General features: G+C 42.5%; 2 protein-coding genes across 4 annotated transcripts in view; both read left to right on the forward strand.

Moving 5' to 3' along the window:
- Nucleotides 1-16,110: 16,110 nt before the first annotated feature.
- Ripply2 (ripply transcriptional repressor 2) lies at nt 16,111-21,298 on the forward strand. The gene is made up of 4 exons (XM_036192238.1): nt 16,111-16,386; nt 16,623-16,701; nt 17,034-17,098; nt 21,064-21,298. Exons 1-4 carry the CDS (start codon nt 16,301-16,303, stop codon nt 21,218-21,220), a joined length of 387 nt encoding a protein of 128 aa, XP_036048131.1. The 5' UTR covers nt 16,111-16,300; the 3' UTR covers nt 21,221-21,298.
- A 2,152-nt stretch (nt 21,299-23,450) lies between these two features.
- LOC118586860 (cytochrome b5 reductase 4) overlaps nt 23,451-23,898 on the forward strand; it is a 58,551-nt gene continuing 58,103 nt past the window's right edge. For all 3 annotated transcript variants that reach the window (XM_036192234.1, XM_036192236.1, XM_036192235.1), the window contains exon 1: nt 23,451-23,679. In XM_036192234.1, the coding sequence (XP_036048127.1) occupies nt 23,605-23,679 (75 nt within the window). In that variant the 5' untranslated portion in view covers nt 23,451-23,604. The remainder of the gene's footprint in view (nt 23,680-23,898) is intronic.

The raw sequence follows: 23,898 nt of genomic DNA on the forward strand, positions 1-23,898 counted from the left end.
TTTGAACCCAAATACTTGAGACCCACAGTGTCTACTAATGTCCTAGGAAGAGTGATGGAGCTTAGAAAGCCTCACTTTGAAACCATGTTCATAGACATAAATGTAGACATGCCAAAACCAGAGGTAAAAGCTTCTTGGGAAACAGGGTATTTACCTGGTTTCGGGGCATCTCAACATGATTTCCTACTGATCACTACTGGAAAACATCTGGATAGGCACCAGGAGAAGAAAGTAACTGAAGTAAATATAACAGTGACACCAGTCCCCCAGGGTGCCACCTCTGGGGAGACCACAAGGGTGATATGTCACTACTGAGTTTCTCCAAAAGTTGCAAACCTGGATTAATCATGAGGCTATGTGTCATGAGTTTAAATATTTAAAACCTACAAAATAATTCATTGGTATGTTTAAAGATGCTGAGGTCATGAAAGATGAAGAAAGGCTGAGGAATTGTCAAAGATCAAAAAGAATAAGATTATATATAAACTAAATCCAGTTCATGATCCCAAATTGATCTCAGAGCAAGAGGTGTAAAAGACAGCATTGGGACCACTGGTGGATATTTGAATACTGGCTGGGAATTAGATAAGTTATTATTTTATATGAAAGAGATTGTCCTTGATTTTAGAATACAGACAATATTAGTCAGGGTTCTCTAAAGGAACAGAACTCAGAGAATGGATGTTGGGGGGGAGAGGGGGGAAGGAGGGAGGAAGAGAGAGAGAGAGAGAGAAAGAGAGAGAGAGAAGAGAGAGAGAGAGAGAGAGAGAGAGAGAGAGAGAACCCAACTATGTCTGTTTCACACTGGAGAAGCTGAGGATCCAGTAGTTGCTCAGTATGCAAGGCTGAATGTGTCAGCAGTCCTGATCTGGCATTGAGGACCTGGAGAGCTGCTGGTCTTCTGTGTACATGGGAATACCAAAGAAGTTAGCTTCCATGTCAGTGACAGAATGTCCCAGCGACAGGATACATGGCCTTGGCAATGAGAGTGAGGGCGAGCAGGCAAAAGTCATTTCCTTCTTCCTTTCGTCTGGCTGCCACCATAGGTGCCACCCACATTTAGGGTGGGTCTCCCCACTTTGAATAATATGATTAAAAAAAAAAATCCCTCATAGAAGTGCTAACAGCTTGAGTTTTAGTTGTTTCCAGATGCAATCAAGTTGACAACCAAGATTAGCTCTCACATAGACAATGGAGTATTTAGGAGTAAAGGAACATGGACTCTGTAACTTACTCTTAAGTAATTGAGGGGAAATGAACATTGAGATAGAATTCATCCAGGTATCAGGAATGTTCAAGAATGAATGAACCCAGGTAAAAGATAGACTTCATTGTGACATTTTCATACACACATGTCATACTTTGTCTAATTCATCTCCCTGCCATGCTCCCTCCCTACTTCAGCTGGTCCCTATCCTTACCCCATATTGTCCCTCTTCTGATTCCATTGCCTTCTCTTTTCTCCTCATTCCCTTAAGATCCCTTCCTTCCCTCTCCTGAGACCCTTTCTGATTGTATCACACACATACACACACACACACACACACACACCACACATAGCACACAAGCACATACACACACATTATGTATACATTTATGTAATTTTAAACCTAGGTTCTACATTTTTGTCTTCCTGAGTCCACTTTCCTGCAAGTATGTGATGATTACTTTATATGAGAGAAAAATAAACATTTTTTTCTTAAGTCACTGTAAGTTTCCATTATACAATTTATCACCAAACAAATAATATCACCAGGCTTGACCTAGCTTTATAATCTCTATGATGCCCAGGAGCCAGCTCACTCCTCGAGGGTGACTGCCATCACTGTGTCCTCCTGAGCCTCATTGTCTTCACAGAATTCCAATTGAGGAACATTTTTGGAACTAACAAAGTTTATATATATATATATATATATATATATATAAACAACTTCAGGATGTTACCTGTAACAGCTATGAAATAATGTGTTCATTATTCTGTGCTAAAAATATTACAGTAAATGTAATATTTGACATTAAAAATAAATATTTAATAAAAAAATTACAATCTTTTCCTGGTCTTCCAGTTTACTTAAATTATAAACTTTCTGTAGTTGGAGAGTTTCTCTCTGGGTCTCACCAAGCCCCCACAGTCCTGCAGCCCACTTATAAAATAAACACACAGATGCTTATATTATTTAAACTGTTTGGCCTAATGGCTCAGGCTACTTGCTGTCTAGTTTTTATATCTTAAATTAACCCATATCTATTGGTCTATAAGTTGTCACATGTCTCTGGCTTACCAATACTTTATATCTTGCTTTTCATGGTGGTGGCTGGCAGAGTCTCTCTCACTCAGCCTTCCACTTCCCAGAATTCTCCTCTCTCCTTGTTCCGCCTATACTTCCTGCCTGGCTACTGGCCAATCAGGACTTTATTTATCAATCAATCAACCACAACAACTTTCCTATTATACTTTTACTTCAATAGTATTCTTAATTAAAGGATAATGAAGTAACATGACTCAGCAGGACAGGCTGAGTTAGGCTCAGATATAAAATCCTCAAGTCCTACTGGCTTATAAAATCAAAGATTTGTGGCAAGGGAGACGGCTCAGTTAACACATTGCTCGCTGTGTCAGCATGATGACCTGAGTTCACTCCCCAGCACCATGTGAAAAGGTGGGTATGCGGTGACTCAAGCCTGCCCAGCACCAAAGAGGTAGAGTTAGGACAATCCCTGGCACTCTCTAGATAGACGCCTAGATGAATTGATAAGCTCCAGATTCACTGATAAGTCCTGTCTCAGAAAGTAAAGTGGAGAGTGATGGGAGAAGACACCTGAGCTGGCATTGACTGCTGTCCTACACACACACACACACACACACACACACACACACACAGAGAGAGAGAGAGAGAGACACACAGACACACACACACCCCAAGGTTTATTTCAATTTAGTAGAGGCATCTGGTCCACATCATCTTTATTAAAACTGATACCATCCCCTTCATCCAGACAGGGAAGGGAACATGGCATATGTTGTTCTCTCTCTCTCTCTCTCTCTCTCTCTCTCTCTCTCTCTCTCTCTCTCTCTGTGTGTGTGTGTGTGTGTGTGTGTGTGTGTGTGTGTGTGTGTGTGTGTGTGTGTGTGCTGATGATCCAGGTCAGGTGTCTTCCCCAATCACTCTCCTTCTTATAGTTTTGAGACAGGTTCTCTCGGTGCCCACTGAAACATTAGGTTCAACCCTTTATTGCCTCAAGAAAAATGCTCCTCATGCCAGCCCAGCGAGCACTCTCACTCTGTTATCCTCTTTCTCTCTGGCCCTATGCCCATTGGTTCTTAACACTTCTAACCAGGAGTGAGACATATCACTTCTGCTTATATTTCATTAGCTAAAATTAGACAGCCACATACTTAACCCAAGAGGCCAGGAAGTAAAACTCCACTCTGTACACAATGTGGAGACGCCAAAGCATGGAGAACTCCTCTGACCTTCAGATACAGCACTTCAACATGATGTTCACCTCATGATTTCCCACTTTAGATTTTTCCTGAATTTGCTCTCAGTTATTTTTAAGGCTAACAGATTTCTTGATTAATAGAATTGCCAGCTGAATTTTGTTATGGTTCTAGGAAGGGAATTTTTCTTGAGGTGATAGTTGATTGGACTTGGGGCTCCTGATCAGCTACATTTGATTGTGAATATCTGGTGATGGACTCAAGTCACCGTGGCCTTTCAAAGTCTCATTGGTGTAGTCTGATGTGTTATCTTAGGTCTGTGGGAGAAGTAGGCAAGACTCTTGGGGAGTCTCCAGAACACAAGGAAGCCACAAAAACCTTCCTTTCACAGACATACTCATTTGAGAACAGATTTTCTCCCTGTCTTCCAAGGAAGACAACATATTGTAAGAGGCTGAATACAAAGAAGACACAGGAAACCAGGCATCTTCTTAAGCCAAAAGTTAAAGAGGTTTGAAAAAAAAAAATTAGTTCTAAAAAAATATTTTTGTAATATATAACAAATATATATTATCTAATATACAATATGTATAATATAATCTATAATATAATATGTAACATGCATTAGATAACATTGTCTCTGTAGAGATTATAGAGATCAGTAGGAAAAACTAAAACTTGTATTTATGAATACAGGATCTTTGTGAGGACTGTAGTTTGAGTTTTCCTGCCTGGCCCACAGTCAGGACAAATCTCTCTTACCCGCCTTTCCCACAGTCGCTCAGACACAACCAAGAAAGCACACAGAAACTTATATTGCTTATAAACTGTATGGCTGTGGCAGGCTGCTTGTTATCTACCTTTTCTATCTTAAATTAACCCATTTCTGTTAATCTATACTTTGCCACATGGCGTGTGGCTTACCAGTGTCTTTACATGTTGCTTCTCATGGCAGCGGCTGGCGGTGTTTCTCCCCAGCCTTCTACATCCCAGAATTCTCTTCTCTCTTGTCCCGCCTATACTTCCTGCCTGACCACTAGCCAATCAGAACTTTATTTACACAGAGCGATATCCACAGCACTGACACATCCCCTTAAGACAGTTTAATCACCCTTGTTGAAACATCAAATCAATTGCATTTCTCAATTATAAGAAGGTATGTTGGCTGGGTGGTGGTGGCGGCACACGCCTTTAACCTCCAGAAAGTATGTTGGCCAGGTGGATCTCTGTGAATTTGAGGCCAGCCTGGTCTACAGAGCAAGATCCAGGACAGACACCAAAACCACAAAGAGAATCCCTGTCTTGAAACAAACAAACAAACAAACAAAAAAACAACAACAAAAAAAAGGAAAAAAGAAAGTATGTTCAGTTAATCTCTTGAATAACATTTGGTTAAAAAAAAAAAACTAGTTAGTGATTGGGATATATAGAGCAGCAAATAGAAAGTCCATTAAAGACACAAAAATAAAAATAAGCAAATTCATATTCTCACCTACTGAGAAGCACAAGCGCCAGGTATTTACAGATGCTGATTCCATAGACTCAACAGTGTAAACACAGCCTCAAGACTTTACAGCCTCTCCATCAATTTGCTTCAGCGTGTTGGCTCAGGAAGCTGGCTCCTCTCCTGAGCTTCACTCCTGATGTCAAGAATAGCCCAACTGTGCTTCCCTTTCTGTAGCTGAGGAAGCAGCCTTCCCAAAGACACTTGATTCCTTGACATCTGCTCAACACTGGGGTTCAGTTAGCAGGAGTGATAGTGGAGAAAATGGCGACTGGATGACTGACCAATAAGATCTTATTCCACTGTTACCATGAATGAGATGCCCCATTGCAGTGACTAACAGTACCACAAAACGTTGGGCACAATCCTAAGTGTTACCAAGATCAGAGCTGCCTTGTGATTCAGTAGTCACTGAGAACCCAAAGCATGCCTCAGAGCATTACAGTTTACAGTCATGTTTCTTAAATGCTCATAGACAATTCACCCCTAACATACGTTATTCAGCAATAAAACATGGTTCCATTCAGCCTCACACTAGCACACTTTTGTTTACTTACTACAATCATCATGTACTTGTTACTGGTGACACATCTCGTCTTCTTTTAATGATCTTTTTTATTAACATAATTTTTTATTGATTCTTTGGGAATTTCACACCATGCACCCCAACCCCACTTATCTCCCAGTCCCTCCATACCCACCTCTTGCCCTTGTAGTGCCCCCCCCCACAAGTAAACTAAGAAAGAAATAAAAATAAATTAAAAAATTAAAAATACACACATCCCATCTTTTAAATATAATGCTTTCAGCTGAAGACTAGGAGTCATTTACTCATTTAAGAAATATAAATTTTATTCTATAACCCAAATAATTCTCTAGTTTAGGTCCCTAATAAAAGTCAAAAACAAATGCAGAGATATATTATCCAATACAGCCTTGTGTTTTTCTGAAACAGCCCACACACCATCTGTTTCATCGACTAATATGAGCCAACCAGAAAAGGAATGTATTTTCTATTATAGTTTTTGCTATAGTTGTAATACTGTACAGATTATTTAGGAAATGGCCCTTTGTCAGTTTCCTTCGGGTCTCAACTTAAAATCCCTTAGAGGGACCTTCTCTGACTACCCTATGCAGAAGAGGCCTCCTCTGGTGAGTTCATACCAAATCTAATTTTATCTGTAGGACTCTTGCCAATGGCCTGTGTGCATTTGTATACTTTCCATCTTCTCCCTAGAGGGATGTAAGGACTGGAAGGCATATTGGTCTTCTTCTGTGCTGTACATTCCAAACTTATCACTCATCATGCCTTGTAGTGGGTAGCCATTCCAGCTTTGATCTGGAAGTTCCAACCCCCATTGAGGCTTCGGTAACTGTCACCCCTACAAGGTGGGGCTGAGAGACCTGTGATCCAGACAGGCTGGCTCTCTTGGTTCCTGGACCCTGGACGGTAGACCAGCAGAGTTCTCCAGAGAACACCGCTGGACTTTGCCACACCTTTCCCAGACCCTGTTACCTATCCCTTCACTTGTAAGTTACCCCACAAAATAAACCTCCCTTTTAACTGCATGGAGTGGCCTTAATAATTTCACCAATAATGCCTGATCAATATTTGAGTGTACTTTTCTGCATGGTCTCTCATTGAAACATCTTATGTGGTGGTGTATTGAAAGCAAACTTTAAAATAAAAATTTCCTACCAGAGAAACCTGGTGCTAGGGAAATTCCCAGGAATCCACAAGGACGACCCCAGGTTAGACTGCTAGCAACAGTGGTGAGGGTGCCTGAACTGGCCTACCCTGGTAATCAGAATTGTGAAACCCTGTCATCATAGAGCCTTTCTCCAGTAACTGATGGAAGCAGATGCAGAGATCCACAACCAAGCACCAGGCTGAGCTTGGGAGTCCAGTCAAAGAGAGGGAAGAGGGATTATTTGAGCAAGAGGGGTCAAGATCATGATGGAGAAATCTACAGAGACAACTGAACCAAGCTCAATGGAGCTCACGAACTTTAGACTGGTAGCTTGGGACTTACATAGGATGGGACTAGACCTTTTGCATATGGAAAACAGTTGTGTAGCTGAGTCTGTTTGAGGGGCCCCTGGCATTATGATTAGGATCTATCCCTGATGCATGAGCTAGCTTTCTGGATCCCATTACTTATGGTCGGACACCTTGCTCACCTCTGATGCAGTGGGGAGGGGCTTGGTCCTGCCTCAATTGAATGAGCCAGGCTTAGCTCTCCTCCCCCCCATGGGAGGCCTTACCTTGTTGGAGAAGGGGATGAGGGGTGGGGTGGGGGGAAAAGGTGGGGGGAAGCGGGAGGAGGGATGAGAGGGGGATCTGAGGTTGATATGTAAAATGAATTTAAATTTTTTAAAAAAGAATAAATAAATAAAATTTTCCTACCATCTATGGTATTTTAAGTTAATGATACTTAGTGGTACTGAATTTTAAATTTGCATTACTAGTATAAATTTAATAGAAAGTATCATATTTGCAAAAAATAAAATAAAATATAGTTTTATAGTGGGAAAGACCAGTTTCTTTTTAGGTCTGTGGGTAGATTTTTTTGCACTGTGTTTTATTCTAAATAATTTATGATGTATGAAAAATTAATCTGTTTGAGACTAACAGAGAAGTTGAAAAATATCTAGAAGTAGAGCCTTCAAGAACACACAGTAATTTATCTGTTCAAAACTGGACTTCTGTAGTTTGTTTTTATCTTCATGAACTTTGCATTGTAACCACTGCTCATTAACAGTCTCTTTGTCTTCATGGTTTGAATAATACACAGTCAGCTGTAACTATAGTATGAAGCATTAGCTATTCCGTGCCTTCAAATATTACTTGTTCTTGAGGTTATTAACTGAGTGAGACAACCCCCCCCACCCTCCCCCCTGCTCACACATCGTAAGAGCCCAGGGAAGTGTGGCTGTTTTCAGTGGAGGCATTCCCATGCATGAGTGTTATTAGCACAGACTTGCTAAGTCTCTCTCTGAGCCATCTGTGAGCACCTTCTTGCTTTAAAACAACATACACTAGCTCTGCTCAGCTCTAAGTCAGTTTTAGTCACAACTGTTATCTTCATCTAAAACCTGGGAACATTCTCCAGCACCCTAAGCTTCTAAATGCCATTTTAGATGAAGAATGTGGTCCTCCACTGAAAAAGATCTTCATCAAATCAATTATCTCAAATGAAATGTTATTGCCATCAAATGCTGATCGCAAAAGTTTCCTCTCGTTTGTAAAGTGGGGAGAAAAAAGGACGTTTAGGTTGGACAAGTGAGTTTCAAACATGTTCATGTGTCTAACCCCCTCGAAATCTAACAAAAAAGTCACATCACTTGGGATTACTTACTTCTTGCTCTTAACACAGCCTCCACACTGATATAAATGCTTCTTCCATGCGGGTAGCCTTGGTGTGAGGTCCTGGGCTGGCAAGCCAGCAATAACAGAGACTTGACTGACAGGGCTTAACAGTGAATAATGAGCAGCTCAGGTCTGACACCAAGGTCGGTGCTGCAGACCCAATACCCTCAGATTTGAAGGACTTGCTCTATTACCTTGACGGATCAGACAATTCATGTAGAGCTTCCAGATAATTGCTGCAGTAAAGGAACCTAGACCTGCCTGGAGACCAGCACAGACACAGGCTATACTTCGAAACAAATACCGATGTCATCATAGGTATCACAGCCATGTTCCCTACCAAAGATACATGTGTAAATTCTGATCTTTTAAAAATGGGTTATTTTAGCATCTGTTCGTGTGAATGTTTGTGTTTACACTTAGGTGGCTGAAGAGGCCAGAAAAGGGCATCAACTTCTCTGGAGCTGGAGATATAGATGATTGTGAGCCAGTAGTGGGTGCTGGGAACTGGAACTCAAGTCCTCTGGAAAAGCAGCAAGTACTCTAACAATTGAGCCATCTTGCCAGCTTTCAAATCACACATTTAAAAAAAACTGCCAAATCTGCAACATTTAAGACAGGCTTGATTATTTAGTTCATTATCAAGCCCAACCTGAGAGCAACCAAGAAAGAGACCATCCTTTAATATCTGCTTATCATTTCACATATAACTAAATTATATAACTATACAAGTTAATAACATTAGATTAATTCACAGAACTGTGCACCTGTCACAGTTCAATTTCACAGCATCTCAGTTTTCCCCCAGAAAGAGACCTCTCATACCCATTAGGTTTAGGGATTTGTATTCAATTTTTTACATTTTCTAGGAAAACATAGTTATGTAATTAAAACAGAATACTGTAGTATGAATCTTAAAAGTACTTGTTAATGAAATCAAACCCGAGGCCAGTTATTGGGGTGAATGCTGGAAGATCAGAGACACAGAACAAGCCACAGCTATCTCACCTTGCTAGTTCCTCAGGTGATCCTGTTTCCTCAGGCTGGAAGCTTCTGAGTCCTCCTCCACATGAATCTCAGCTGAACTGTGTTGCTCCAAAGCTTAAACTAACTACATGCTTTTTCCCCTTTAGTTCCTGGTCCTCACGCCTTATATACCTTTTTCTTTCTGTCCCCACTCCCTGGGATTAAAGGCGTGGGTCACCCTGCTTAGCTGTTTCTAAAGTGGCCTTGAACTCAGAGATCTGGCTAGCTCTGCCTCCCAAGTGCTGGGATTAAAGGTATGTACCACCACCGCCCAACTTCTGTTATGGCTTACTCTTCCCATTTTCTAGCCACCATTTCTGGCTCTGTTCTAGTGGCTGTCTGTTCCCTGCCCCCAGATATGTTTATTTCGGGGAACACACAATATTTCAGGGAACACAATATCCACCACAGAATACCAAAAATGTTAATATATTTTACTCAGTTGGTATTCAGATAGGAATGAAAAATTTGCCTGTCAAGGCACACATTTTATACGTGCAGTGTTTAACCAAGAAGTCTGGTTTCTTAGGCAGGTGTACAGTCTTCCTTACCTGTACAGTCTTTACAAGACCACAAAAAAGAGGTGAGTATGGACTGCCCGCTGATGACTGGTGATGCTGGCATCATCTGGGGGCACACGGTGGCAAAGTGGCAGTGAGTCACAGCAATGCCCGTTCCTTCACACATCTGTTTGCAGCTCCATTTGTAAGTGGGGTATAAGTCATACCCTGTGAGGTCATTCTGACCCTGGGGAAGTGTGCCACAGCAGGCCACATTCAAAGTGGATGATTAGTTCAAATTTTGATTTTATCTTTTTGTTTGTGTATATCTGACACTATTGATGCTCATCCTGTTCAAAGTGTGGTCTTGCTATCTTCCTGGCTCCCTCCTTGGGGACCATCCCCTAGCACTTCACTGCTGGAATAACTCCCTTTCTTTCTCATATTAGTCCTGCAATAATAAAGAAACAAACAAGAAAACATGTTAAGCACACATATGTAAATTCATAATTTTTCTCTGGTAGAATATAAAGCTCGGTGGCTTGGATGTTTGTGAAGATGTAGCTTCCTGAAGTATGGCAGTCATGATTTTTTTGTTCGTGAGTGGAGCCTAAATTGTAGGAATTTGAACTAACCATCCACTTTGAATGTGGCCTGCTGTGGCACACTTCCCAAGGGGCAGGATGACCTCACAGGCTATGACTTTATCCCCACTTACAAATGGAGCTGCAGTCTGAGGTTGTGAGCATGTAAGAGCTGTCTCCACTACACATCTGTCTTATGATGGCAAGGGCAGGGGAGAGATGCTCCCCTCCCCCATCAATACCTGAAGCAGTTTGGAGACCTGGCCCTGAGATCATACAAGCTAGAGAGCTGTCCCTGCCCACCAGGCCCCGCACCTTGACTGGGCAGCACAGTAGAGTTGACCCTGTAGGTAGAGGTGACAAACTGCTCCTGATGATGTGAAAGCTGGAGAACTGGCCCCGCCCCTTGTTCGTTGCTGCAAGGGGTGAACTAGCCAGAGCAATGCTAGAGGGCTCACCCTGGTGGCAAAGACAATGGGGGTGTAGTTAGAGTTTTCCTGCCTGGCCCACAGTCAGGACAAATCTCTCTTACCCGCCAGTCCCACAGTCGCTCAGACCCAACCAAGAAAGTACATAGAAACTTATATTGTTTAGAAACTGTATGGCCGTGGCAGGCTGCTTGTTATCTACCTTTTCTATCTTAAATTAACCCATTTCTGTTAATCTATACTTTGCCACATGGCGCGTGGCTTACCAGTGTCTTTACATGTTGCTTCTCATGGCGGCAGCTGGCAGTGTCTCTCCCCAGCCTTCTACATCCCAGAATTCTCTACTCTCTTGTCCCGCCTATACTTCCTGCCTGGCCACTGGCCAATCAGAACTTTATTTTCACAGAGCGATATCCACAGCATGGGGGGATGGTGGCGGGGTGGAGGGGGGTTGGGGGTTGAGGGGGTCGAGGGGTGGCTGGCAAGCTCACCAACCCTGCAACCACCCAGGCCCAGAACTAGGGTTATGTGCTGGCTCATTCCAACATCCACCCCATCTGTGATCTGCTAGAGCATGGGGAGCAAGGTGGGTGGTGTCCTGTTGACTCAGGGCTGCAGGATCTCCAGGACACAGGTCACCAAGGGGATGCTAAAGAAGAGTCCTAGTGAGGGCCCAGCATCAATGGTGTGACAGAGACCAGGGGCCTTGAACCAGACCGATGATTCTTTGCAATAAACGGCTGCATGACTCACTGTGTCACACTGCAGTTTCCATGACGAGATATTCCCCTTCTTCCTTTTCTCCCCTTTTAGTCTCTCAAATTTTATTTTGTTTTATTTAGGGGGAGGGAGATGGGTGGGACTGGGAGGTATGATGTGAAAGACACACAGAATTTAAAAAAGAAAGAAAGAAAGAATGAGAGAAAGAAAGAAATGGAGCAGCAAACAGATGTGTGAAGGAATGGGGCATTGCCATGACTCATTGCTGCCTTTGCCACCGTGTGCCTCCAGATGATGCCAGCTGCACCAGTCATCAGAGGGCAGTCTGTACTCACCTCTTCTTCAATGTTTTATGAAGACAGTACAGTTGAGAAAGTTAAGGAACACCTCCGTAGTGGGTGTTTAATAAATGCTTAAATAAATGAGGTTTTTAATATTTCAGTCTTAGTAGATAATGGAGGTTGGTTTCTAGCTTGTGGGTGTGTTTTGAAGAGAACATTTAATATGTTATAAAGAGCATGTACTGCAAATGCACTGGTGGTGCTCAACATGAAATTCTAAAACCTAACCTGTAACATGTGCATGTTAGACTACAGATGGTTATAAATCTGCATTTTTATCATATATTTGAAACTTTATTGCATCTTAATTAATTGTGTGTGTGTGTGTGTGTGTGTGTGTGTGTGCATGTACATGCATGCATGCATATATGTGCACGTTGGTGGAGGTTAGAGGTTAACTTAGTTGCAGAAGTGGATTCTCTGCTTCCACCATGGGAGTCTCAGGGATTGAAGTCACTGAACTCAGCCCTTACCTGTGCATCTCAGCAGCCCTTATTTGATAAGACTTTGTATCCTCATGCTGAATCAAGCTTAAGAAGTATGTGCATCCATTCTAAAATAATAAATATGATGTTCCTGAAAAGTATACAAGTGTTCTTTTCTCTGGAACAGCTTAAAATTAACACTCCCCTTCGTGATTTATCTATGTGAGCCTATCTTTGATGAAAATGATAGGTTGTGCAGAAAAAAAGAAAAAACATTTAATAAATAAAAAGAAAAATGGTATTTTGTCCCTGATGCCATGGTGGACTTGATTTCAAGCTCCATACAAATAGATGGTTTAATAAAATCAGTGTAGAAATGAAAGGTTTAGGATTTTTGTAGTTCTAGTAATCTGTATTTTTACTTCTCAGTTTAACATGAACTTGGCCAAGCATTATTCTTGCTATATTCTTATTAATTGGCTCTCTCTTTTCCTTATTGGGATGCAATGTTCTCAGGTTTATGTCTGCCATCACCACACTCTCCCCTTCCTTCTCCATGCCAGATCTATTCACCTTGACTGTCAACTTCTCAGACATTTGATGGCTACCAATACTAATTTCCAATCTCATGAGGATCTTCTCCCAGAGTTACTGACTTCATTCCTTCCTTCCTCCTTGAGGACCATAGCCATCACTCAGTACCTTCTCTCTTGAGGACCCTCCTCTCTTAATATGCATTCCCCTTCACTCTTTTCTTCTCAAGAGGGTGTCCTCAACACTCTTCGTTTCTTTAGCCTGAATCTATAAACTAACTTGCAGGAAAAAGCTTCTGTTCCCATGCATTCAAACAATGTTTTCTAAAGCCATATAGACTCCAATCCAACCAACACCTGTCATTATTTTGTTGGCTTTTTTCTTCCTTGTTGGAAGTCTTTTACTTCATCTTCCAACATCACCCAAACCTTGACTCACTTTTTACTGCCCCCAAATCCTCTTCAGTGCTTTGTTGTATGCTGGCTCATCTAAGAAATGTCATCTCCAAAGCTCTGGCCTTGGTTTGCTCTCACAAGCTACAACATTTCCCCAGGAAACCTATCAGTGCCTATTGTTGATCATCCTTTGTTGATGTTCCCACGTTTAAGTTTAGTCTTAAGTTCTTTGCTGCACCCCAGCACTCATATCTCCGGTTGTTCCCTGGGTATCTTCATACTCGTCAGGACTTCTCAGAAGCCACCAGATCCCCTGAGTTCTTGTCCTCAGTACAACTGTGTTTTGCACACAGGAAGGATGGCGAAGCGGATATCTATCCAGCAGCAGCAGAGACATTGTCCCTGTATGCTGGTTATTTCTGTTTCTCCTCTTTGAAGGGATATGATGGAAATGTATTTCCCTTCTCCTATGAGAGCAATGTGTCATCTCATTACTTAGGAGAGTGAAGTGTTTCGGGGGTGATGTGTATCACCTTAGGCACAAAATTTTACTTGTGTCTCCCTGTTAAAATAGCTGGTAACAGTCCAAAGATACAAAACTTCATCAACTTGCCTCCAAGAGCCAAGAAGCTTAAAAGCCAGTCTTCCAGTAGACAAAACCGGGTGTCCACAGGATGACTGAGAAATTTAACCCCCTATCCACCTCTATGTTAAGCTTGTGAAATTTTGGAATTATTTCTTACTACCATATTGACCATTCTATCCTGACCGACTGAAGAACCAGTATCAAATTCATTATTTTGTTTTCCCTCTCTGGGTCATTTTAAAAACCGAAACATGGAAGTATTTCTTGTGTTCCGAGTCTGCTGTGGTCTTCTCTACCTGAGCCAGCACCACCCACCATTCCACTCTCCTGCTGATAGTCTTCCACCAGTACTTACAGAACAAAGTCAAACTGTCTGAGCACGGTATATTAGATTCTCAATGACCCACGACTGTCCTGTCTCTTTAGCCACATCTCTGTGTCAGCAATACCTCATTTCTTCTCCTCTTACCAGGTTACCACACACACAGACAATAACATTCTTCAACTGATCCTTCTAGAAATCCCAACTTAGGTTTCATTAGCTCTAAGCAGGCTTTCCTAATTGTACCTAAAAAACAAACTAAGTCCTCCTGACCTTCATTTGTAAATGTAAAATGTTCTTCAGAAATTAAATATGTTCTTTAAAAAAGTCATTGGTTTGGCAGCCACTGTCATGACCATAGATTGTAATCTTCTCGAGTAAGGAGAGAACATTTAAGTCATTGTATTAAAAAATACCATATTTAACACATTGCAGATGCACCAAAGGTATATATTTGACTTGAATAGGTCCCTTCATCCAATAGGTCATGTCTGTAAGGCCATAATATTTGTATTACGTTTATTTAAGTAGTGTGTGTGTGAGAGTGTCTGTGTGTATATATGTGTGATATGTGTCTGTGCATGTATATGTATATGTGTGTGTGCATGCTTGGGTGTGGAAGTAGTGTGTTCTCAAGCCACTGCTGTGTGTGGTCAGAGGACAATTTGTGGGAATCAGTTTTTTTCCTTCTACAGTGCAGGCTTTGGAGGTCAAACTCAAGTGGTCAGGCCTGGCTGCACGCATCTTAACCCACTTGGCCATCTTGCCAGCAGGCCATAATATTTTTTAATCGTTTTTATCATCTACCAAGGAAGGGCTTACTGTGTGCCAGACATACAACAAGTATTTAATAAGCTTTGTTACTCTAAGCCCTTAAGTCAAGCAGTGGGCTTCTATCTTCACTGATGGATAGAATCTCATTATCTGAAGAAATGAGTTCTCTTTCCTCTGGCAGTTACGTCGTTGCGGCCTCCCAGGAAAGAATTAAACTGGTTCTTTTCTTATGAAGTAGCCAAGTGAATAGAAGCCGTACTACAGCTTACATTGAGAGTTTTAGTCTGCAGTGTTTGAGGAAATTCAATTCCAGTATTTAAAATGTTTGGGAAAGAAATTACATTTACAAATCATCTCTACTTTGAAACCGAATTTTTTTAAAGCCAGGATGAATGAACCTCTACAGATAAAGGCGGAGTAACTCCCAAGAACTAGTATAGGAAGTATAAATAATTTGTCTCATATCATAACCTTCCAAGATCGATTATCAGCTCTATCTTCCCCAAACTACAGAAGGATTGTCTAACTATCTACTGATAAAATAGCAAGCTATGGCAGAGGTGTAGAGATGATCACTCAGGGCTTTCTGGAGAGAGGTGACGACAGTCTGGGAGAGAGTCATGAGGATGTGGGAAGGCACCGAGACCACATGACAATGGACTCTGCCTCTCTTGGCTGTAACAATCAGGTTTTCATAATTTATCTCTTGTTGCTGAAGTGTGTCTGTCCCCTTCAAATAACAGGCAGATTTTGGACAGAACTTACTAACACAGTTTTTTTTAAACAGTACATTTTATTATTGATCCATATTTCTATACACAGAGACACTTGGGGTTTGTGTGTGTGTGTGTGTGTGTGTGTGTGTGTGTGTGTGTGTTCTCCAGAGAGAAAAGATAAAGGCTATTCTTTTTTTCCCTCCTTCCTCCATTTCCCCTTTTAGAACACAGACTGCTGCAGAGCCAGCTGCACTTGCTGAAGGCCAAAGAGCTAAGCCAAGAGTCAGGCAATTACCAGCCCTCAGCACTTTTGCAGAAATACACAAAACGTGTAGAATCGCCTAATTCTATTCCCTCCTAACCTCTTCACATGGAAATTGGCTGCTGGAGCACATGCTGTTTTTCTCCCAGGCCTTGTGTCTGGGGGGGCTGTTAACACTCGCTCTTGCAGCCGGTTCCCGGGCCATTTGGGATGTGCACGCGTTCACACCAGCACGCGGCCCGCGGTGCCTTCACGCGCTGCCGTTTTGTTTATGTGGAGCGAGGGCAGCCGGGGGTGCGAAGGTCTGCAAGCGCAGCGGGCTGCGGGGACTAGATAAAGCCCGGCTGCTACACCGAAGCGGTGGCGCTGCCATGGACACCGCAGAGAGCGCCGAGCGCGCGCACAGCCCAGCGTGCCCATCCCCGCGCAGCCTCAACCCGCCGCCAGCGCAGCCCGGGTACCTATCAGCTCGGATCCCTCCCCGCGCACTCTCCACTGTCGCCCCGTGCCCGCCGCCCGCGGAGCCAGAGGACCGCCTGGCCCTGGCTCATCCCCACGCACCCTCCACCTCAGCCCCCGCTCTGTGCCCGCTGCCCTTGCCCGTGCCCAGTGTCCGGGCTCACGTTTTTGATTTTGTTTTTTGTTTTGTTTTGTTTTGTTTTTTACGCGCGGCTTGCGCTTGCCATCCTGCAGGTCCGAGGGCTTCTGGAGACCTTGGCTTAGAACCCCAGGCGAGAAAGAGGAGCGGGGGGAGCCCCATGCTGCAGAAGCGGTGAGTGACAACGTGGCCCGTGGTCCGCAGCGGTTCAGACTGCAGAGCATCCCCATTCCCGATCCCCAACCCAGGCCTGGGGACTAAGGCCCTAGGTGACCTGTGCTCCCAATCTGTCACTTAACAGTGTGCCTGCCCCAGGCCCTGTGGGTATGGAGGCGGGCTGGGAAATTCTCTGCAGTGATGCAGCCACTTGCAGCTGAAGAGCAGCTGGTTTGCGGGAAGGCCCAGGGTCATAGTCCTTACCTGAGCCAGAGGCACTTGGTGGCACACACCTTCCCAATTTCTACAAAGAGATGCGTGGTCACTGAGATTATTTCTTTACTTCCTAGTTACCCAGTGGCCCTGGAGTGACTGAAACCTCGGGGAAGCTTTCTCAATACCGACACCCTGTCAGGTGAGTCACAGGCCTCACTGAAGGTCTTCAACTCCAAAGGAGATGGGGAGGGACTTCAGCATGCCTCCCAGATCCATAGTTGCCTCTGCAGTTTCTCTGTCTTGGAAAATCTACAGTCAAGTTACTCTATGTTCCCATTCTGAGGATTCTGTTACTCGGGGGATGGGAAAATACAGGATTTATCACATAAAAGGACTGTCAGTTGGTGCATGGTGAGTAAATGCTAAAAGAACTGGCTACAAGAGAGAAAACAGACTGATTAGGAAAGTGGATGGGTGGAGTGGGGGCCATATTTCAGTGGCAGGGTACTTACCTGTCTTGAAGGAGGCTCTGGGTGCCAGAAAAGTTTTGAATTTTTATTTCATTTCATTATTTTTAATTCTAAAAGGACAGTGTGAAACTGGCTTCACAGCATGCAGAGTGTATGCATTATTTTCTTCCAAACCAAAAGGAAAAATATGGTGGAAAGTTAACAGGTTCGTTCCAGATCAAGCTGGACACTGAAGAGAAGCTGGAACATTGGACAAATTACCAATAACTAGGCTGAAAGGGGTCAAAGGTGACCCAAGGCCTGTCCAGCTGTTTACTTTTTTTGTTTTGACTGGTTTTTTGTTTAATTTTTTGCCACAGGAAGTCAACCATTCTATTAAGATTCTTTGTAGCTTTTTAGCTTTTATGTGAGATGAAAGGTGTATAATTGTGTGGTCTCAGGACTGTTAAAAGAAGGCTGGTGTGCCTGTGTCTAAGAAAGCCTGGCCTATGACTATGTGTTTATATGTGGTGTACAGCAGTTGATATGTGTTGATTAACTACATATGCTAAAAGTAACTGAGGGTCACAGGGGAAGCAAGTGGCAAGTGTCAGAATAGAATTTACTGTGGTCAGATTATTTTTTAAGTTTTTATTTTTATGTGTCTGATTATTTTGCCTGTGTGTATGTGTGTGGACCATGTGCATGCTTGTGCCCACAGAGGTCAGAAGAGGGAGTAGGATCCCCTGGAACTGGAGTTACAGATGGTTTTAAGTTGCTATGTGGGTGCTGGGACCCGAACCCAGGTCCTCTGGAAGAACACTCAGTGCTCTTAACCACTAAGTCATCCCTCTAGCCTTATTTGGGTCACTTTTGAGGTGAGTTCAGGGCACTAAATATATAATTGTTGAAGGGCTGGGGAAAGCTCACAAAGGGTGCATTATAAATTAGTTATGGTTAATATGGTTACATATGGTTGAGTCTCCAAGAGTTAGACAAAGGAACATTTGGATCAAATGAAATGGCATTGAAAAAGAGAGACAGGATCTTGGGGCAGCATGGCTCCCGCTGAGCTCCAAAGACCAGGGATTTGGGGTGTGTCAATGCAGTGGTGGCAGACAGGTAGTAAAAGGCCAGAACCTCTACATGTCCATACAGAGCTGTGTCCAGAACCCATGGACTTTGCACTGTTGGAGGGGTCGGAGGGGTCAATGGTTATCGATTTTAGCCAGAAGAATGGTGTCATCAGATTGACGTTTAAGGAAAATCAGTAAGGGACTGGAATAAAGACTTAAAGCTCCCAAAAGGAAACTGGAAGGAGTTACAAGTAAGAAACGAAGGAGAGCCTTTCTAAGCCATCAGGAATGGAAGTGGGACTTAGTGGAGATGTAGGAAGTATTTAGGTGACAAAGCTTCATAATATACTGGGAAGATAAGTGAAGAATAGCTAAACAGCCAGAATGCCTCACAAATTTGTGGCTGCTAACCAGGTGAGTGCTGTTCTATGATGATGTAGATGTGGGGAATGAGGGAATGAGTCTGATTTTTTTTTGTCATTGAATTGCACAAGCTTTAGGGCATCCAAGCAGAGTAATTAGGGAGAGGGTCACATGCATGTCAGGAGCCAGCCTGAAACTTTGCTAGCACAGGTGTGAGATCTATGAGTATGACAGACTGGGGAACTCATGAAAGGGGTGAGGTCATCCTAAAGATGCGCAGATAGAAGAGGTGATTATTCTCAGAGAAGGCATAGGGGAAGAGCAGCCTCCACCTACCACATGGAGTAAGGGAGGGCTGCGGAGGCGATAGAAAAATCAGAACAGGGGCAACTCAAAAATAGGATGGCATCCATGGAAGAACTGTCCACAGAGAAATTCTGACCAGAGTGTGATGATACCAACTGACTGTTTGGGGGGCAGGGTTTGACAATTCTAGTTACATATTAGAACATATATTGGTATATTGTAAACAATTCTTTGTTGAGAACCATCAATTGTTGTTTTCTTATTTAAAATTAATCTCTATCTTGACTAATACTGAACGTTGTATGCTTTTTATTCAGTGGTCAATTCTTTGAGGGTAGGGTTCATGATTTATTCACTTTTGATTGGTGGATCATGTTGGTACAAGAGCTCACTACCACATTTATTGAATTACATAAATGCTATTTGTTTAAGCGTCTGGACTATAAACTCTTAATATGTTATGCTAGAAAATATATGTAAACTCTGTTGCCTAATTTCCTGTCTTTTAAAATTGAGCACATTGAACACAATATAATCTTTTCTTGGTTAGACACACTCAATTACATGTAGATAGGGTTCTTTGCCCTACACTAAAATGACTTCATAAGAGTTGTCAGCTCAGTCCTGTCTATTTCTTTTCTGTGGATGAAAAATTAAAGAGACCAGCAGGCCAGATTAATAATGATTAATTTTTTAAAATTCTGAGGTAATGAGGCTTACTAACAAATTACTTGTATAAAACATATATAATTCTCAATACATTGATACAGTGTTTCCAGAGTCAGTTGGATAAGAGAGAAGAGGGATTGCAAATAAAGATTGGTGTTGAGGCAGCTTTTCCACCTAGCAAATTGTGGAGGCATAGACAAGCTTTTAAAGCCACCGTTCTTGTACATTTCTGATCAAGTGTATTGGCTGTATATATAACAAGGATATAGCAGGAATACTTAAAGGTACTTATTAATAAAATCAAACCTGAGGCCAGTTATTGGGGTGAATGCTGGAAAATCAGAGACATAGAACAAGCCACAGCTTCCTCACCTTGCCAGTTCCTCAGCTGATCCTGTTTCCTCAGACTGGAAGCTTCTGAGTCCTCATCCACATGAATCTCAGATGAACTGTGCTGCTCTAAAGTCTGAATGCTTATCCAGCCAACTGCTTAACTAACTTAGTTCCTGGTCCTCAGGCCTTATATACCTTTCTGCTACCACTCCCTAGGATTAAAGGCTGGATTTCTGGGATTAAAGGCTGTGTCACCACGCCTAGCTGTTTCTAAAGTGTCCTTGAACTCAGAGATCTGGCTAGCTCTGCCTCCCAAGTGCTGGGATTAAAGGCGTGCATCACCACTGCCCAACTTCTGCTATGGCTTACTCTTCCCATTTTCTAGCCACCATTTGTGGCTCTGTATCTAGTGGCTGTCTGTTCTCTGACCCCAGATAAGTTTATTAGGGTGCATAATATTGTGGGGAACACAATACCACCACACAAAGAGCTATATCTAGAGTTTTCTTCTGGACAGTGGGTGGTTGCTGCCTGTCCAGGCTCCAAACATTTTGCCCTCCTTGTAAAGTTGGCTAGCACCCACACTCATGTATTTGATGTAGTAGTGGGATGTATTTGCCTTCTTTAGAAAATGGAAGTCTAACCTTCTACATTTTGTAATAAACATACACATAACTCATGAAGTAAGATAAGCATTGATCTTCTGCTGATAGAGGCTGTAGACAGCTTTAAATCTAACCTATAGCTTGGATAAAGATGTAAAAGTATCAACCATTTATTTGTACTTTGGCAGGAAGACTCTGTGAGAGCCGTGACAGTACCAGTTTTAAACTCTCCATCTCAAGGCTGTCTCTAAAATGTGTAAACAAATTGTTAAGCATAGATATCTTGTGGAAATTGATCATTTCATGGCTATTAGGATCCTGAATGTGTAAATGTAAGGATGGTGTGTTGTCTGCTTCTTTCAGACTGTTCTGGCCCAAGTCCAAATGTTATGATTACTTATATCAAGAAGCAGAAACTCTTCTGAAAAATTTCCCAATTCAAGCTACGATTTCGTTTTATGAAGATTCTGATAGTGAAGATGAAATTGAGGGACTGGCCTGTGAAAATCAGTCTAATTAGTTACTTCTCGTGACATTTAAACTGTGGAGGATTTCAACTTTGTGTATAAATGTATCATAAACTTTTTAAACTAATTTATTTGTATATAAATTATTAATAAAAATAGTTTGTAATCAGTATAGTTTTTTGGCTTTTCTTTGTCCCTACACTAGAATTAAAGATTGAGATTGAAGATAGATATCATGTACGAATATTCTGATTGTGTTATAAATATCTGGGTTCACAAAGGATACATCACTAAATTGCAAGTTTATCTTTAGTTATAATTTCCAAAGGACAATAGTATTTGTTTGTTTGTTTGTTTGTTTGTTTTTTGAAGACTGGCTCTTGTAATGTCTGCTTTTTACTATTGATCTCAATTGGATGCTGTAGTTATAGATAATGTAATCTTGGTAGATAGTGAAGAAAACTGCATCATGTTCTGGGTCGCATATATGTTAGTATATGTTTTCCAGCTGATGGTGAAAATGCTTTAAGTAATAATCTATAATTGAGAAATGAAAACAATCTTAGGTCCCCTAATTTTTAAGGCTGTAATTAAGTGTGAATAGTGTGACTTCCATTCTAATAGAGCTGCCCTTGATCTGGTGTTCAATACTTACTGTACACGTTGAGGGATTCCTACAATTAAAACAAAATGTTTAAATTGGAATTATTTCTATGGAGTCTAAAAAAGTTCAGAACATGAAAATATTTTTTTCCTTGTCCTAGGCAAAGCTAAGATTTGGCAGACATGAACTTCAACATTATCAAATTTCCTTTTTTTCCCTAGTTCCCTGATCACAATATTCTCATATAAATATTTTCTTATAGAAGCCAAATAAATTCTCAGTGGTTGGTTTGTCTTACATAGCCATCACATAAGAAAACTTACTCCATCATTTAATGAGACAGAAAATGGGCAATTTGCATGGTTAAGGTGACATATAAACTATAATCATGAAGTCCTTTTAATTCATATGTAGCCATCAGATTAACAGTTCAACTGCAAGTAAACATATTTTTTATTAACTTGTAATCTGAACTACTTGTGAGGATGAGGCAGCAAAACCCAAGCTGGATGCTTGCCTGGAAATATCTCAAAAATATTTTCCTGAATTATTCCAGAATAAAAATAGGTAAAGTGGAGATGAGAGGTAATTAACCAGCTAAGAAATGCCTCTTGCTTGAATGACTAAGCATATCCACAGACTCCATCTTATAATATTAAACATATTATCACAATTTTGACTGCCAGGAACTCTGGAGACTACATAATTGAAATTAATAATGTGTCCAGAGTCAGGAAAAATTAGTACCCAGCAGAGAATGGATAGCGTTATTCAGAACTGTTCTTTGGGAAAATGTTTGCTTTCTATTGGATTCTACTCTGTGGATCTGTGTATTCTCCCAGATACATGCAAAAGAAGGTCCAGGACATCACCAACCCAGACCCACCTTAGATGCTTCTCCTGTTAATAAATCAGGATAGTATAAGATGCCCTGTCTTTTGTTTGATACCTATTAGTAATCATATATGCAGTATAGTTTAGATATGGCCATTTATTTCTACAGAAACCCAAGCCCATGCAGTTGTATAAATGTTCCTTTAAGAAACTAAAAGTAACTCACACAAACCATTAAGTATAAGGACGACACCAAAACCAAATCACTCCATTTAGGGGTGAGCTTCTTGAAGATTTCAGAGAAGGTGAAAGTTATAGGAGGAGAAAGAATGTGTGAGTGTGTGGCTAGAGCATGAGACTGAAAACATCTTTCAATCGTTTCCCAGACAGAGGATGCAGAAAGGTCAAGTTTTCTTCTTAACCCACATCAGAGGCTACTTGCATTTGGCTTCTTGGCTCGTGAAATCGTGAGAGCCTCTTTCCTAGAGCTTAGTGTTTTGCAGGAGAGAAATATTCAGCAATCTGAAAGTTCTGATAGTGCTATTTCCTTCCATATTTCAAGCAGTCTGATGTTGTTTATCAAGGGAGAGGCGCTGGTATTCTGGGTGAACAGGGATCTGCAAGAAATTACCCTCTGACTGGATCAGCACCAGGGCTGAGGAACAGCTTCACCCACTAATCTTTCAGCAGAAAGCTGTCATTTCCCTGTGGTGCTGAAGTTGACCAGAGACTAACTGAGCATGCGCCTCTACAGCATAGGCCCCCGCCCCCTCCCCCGCGTCCCTTGCGAGCTCCTTCCCTCTGACTCCGCCCCCGCCCCGCCTGCCGTGAGCGTGCAACGTCACGGCGCGCCTGACCCTTGGCGACCCCGGAAGTGGGTCGGGGGCTTGGCCTCTGCCCGGCCGCGGAGCCGGTGCAGGCGGTGGTGGCCGCTGGGGTCCCGCCAGGCGACCCTGTCTGGTGGCGGAGCCCGGAAGCGGCCCGGGTCGCGGGCCCAGGATGCTGAACGTCCCTTCCCAGGCTTTCCCGGCCCCCGGCTCCCAGCAGCGCGTCGCCTCCCAGGGGCGCAGCAAGGTAAGCCGGGACGCTGTAGCCCGCCTTCTCAAACGCCCTGAGTCTGTCTGTTCGTGCTGCTGAAGCTAGCCTCTGTAGGTCCACTCGGGACCCTGCTTCCGGCGTGGTTGCTTCCCTCCCTCAAGCCGTCCGCTCCGGTCTTTTGTTCTTTACTGTCAGAAGGACCAGGCGGAACAGTGGTGGCCAGAGAGACTTCACTGCAAGGTCTGCAAACCTCCC

This window comes from Onychomys torridus, chromosome 7, assembly GCF_903995425.1.
Source record: "Onychomys torridus chromosome 7, mOncTor1.1, whole genome shotgun sequence".
Taxonomy (NCBI): Eukaryota; Metazoa; Chordata; class Mammalia; order Rodentia; family Cricetidae; genus Onychomys; species Onychomys torridus.

Bases quoted from the DNA above. Each gene is read 5' to 3' on its own strand.
- Ripply2 (XM_036192238.1), top strand. From the start codon at position 16,301: ATGGACACCGCAGAGAGCGCCGAGCGCGCGCACAGCCCAGCGTGCCCA. The intron at 16,387-16,622 runs GTACCTATCAGC...GCCATCCTGCAG, and splicing joins CCGCCGCCAGCGCAGCCCGG to GTCCGAGGGCTTCTGGAGAC. The intron at 17,099-21,063 runs GTGAGTCACAGG...TGCTTCTTTCAG, and splicing joins CAATACCGACACCCTGTCAG to ACTGTTCTGGCCCAAGTCCA.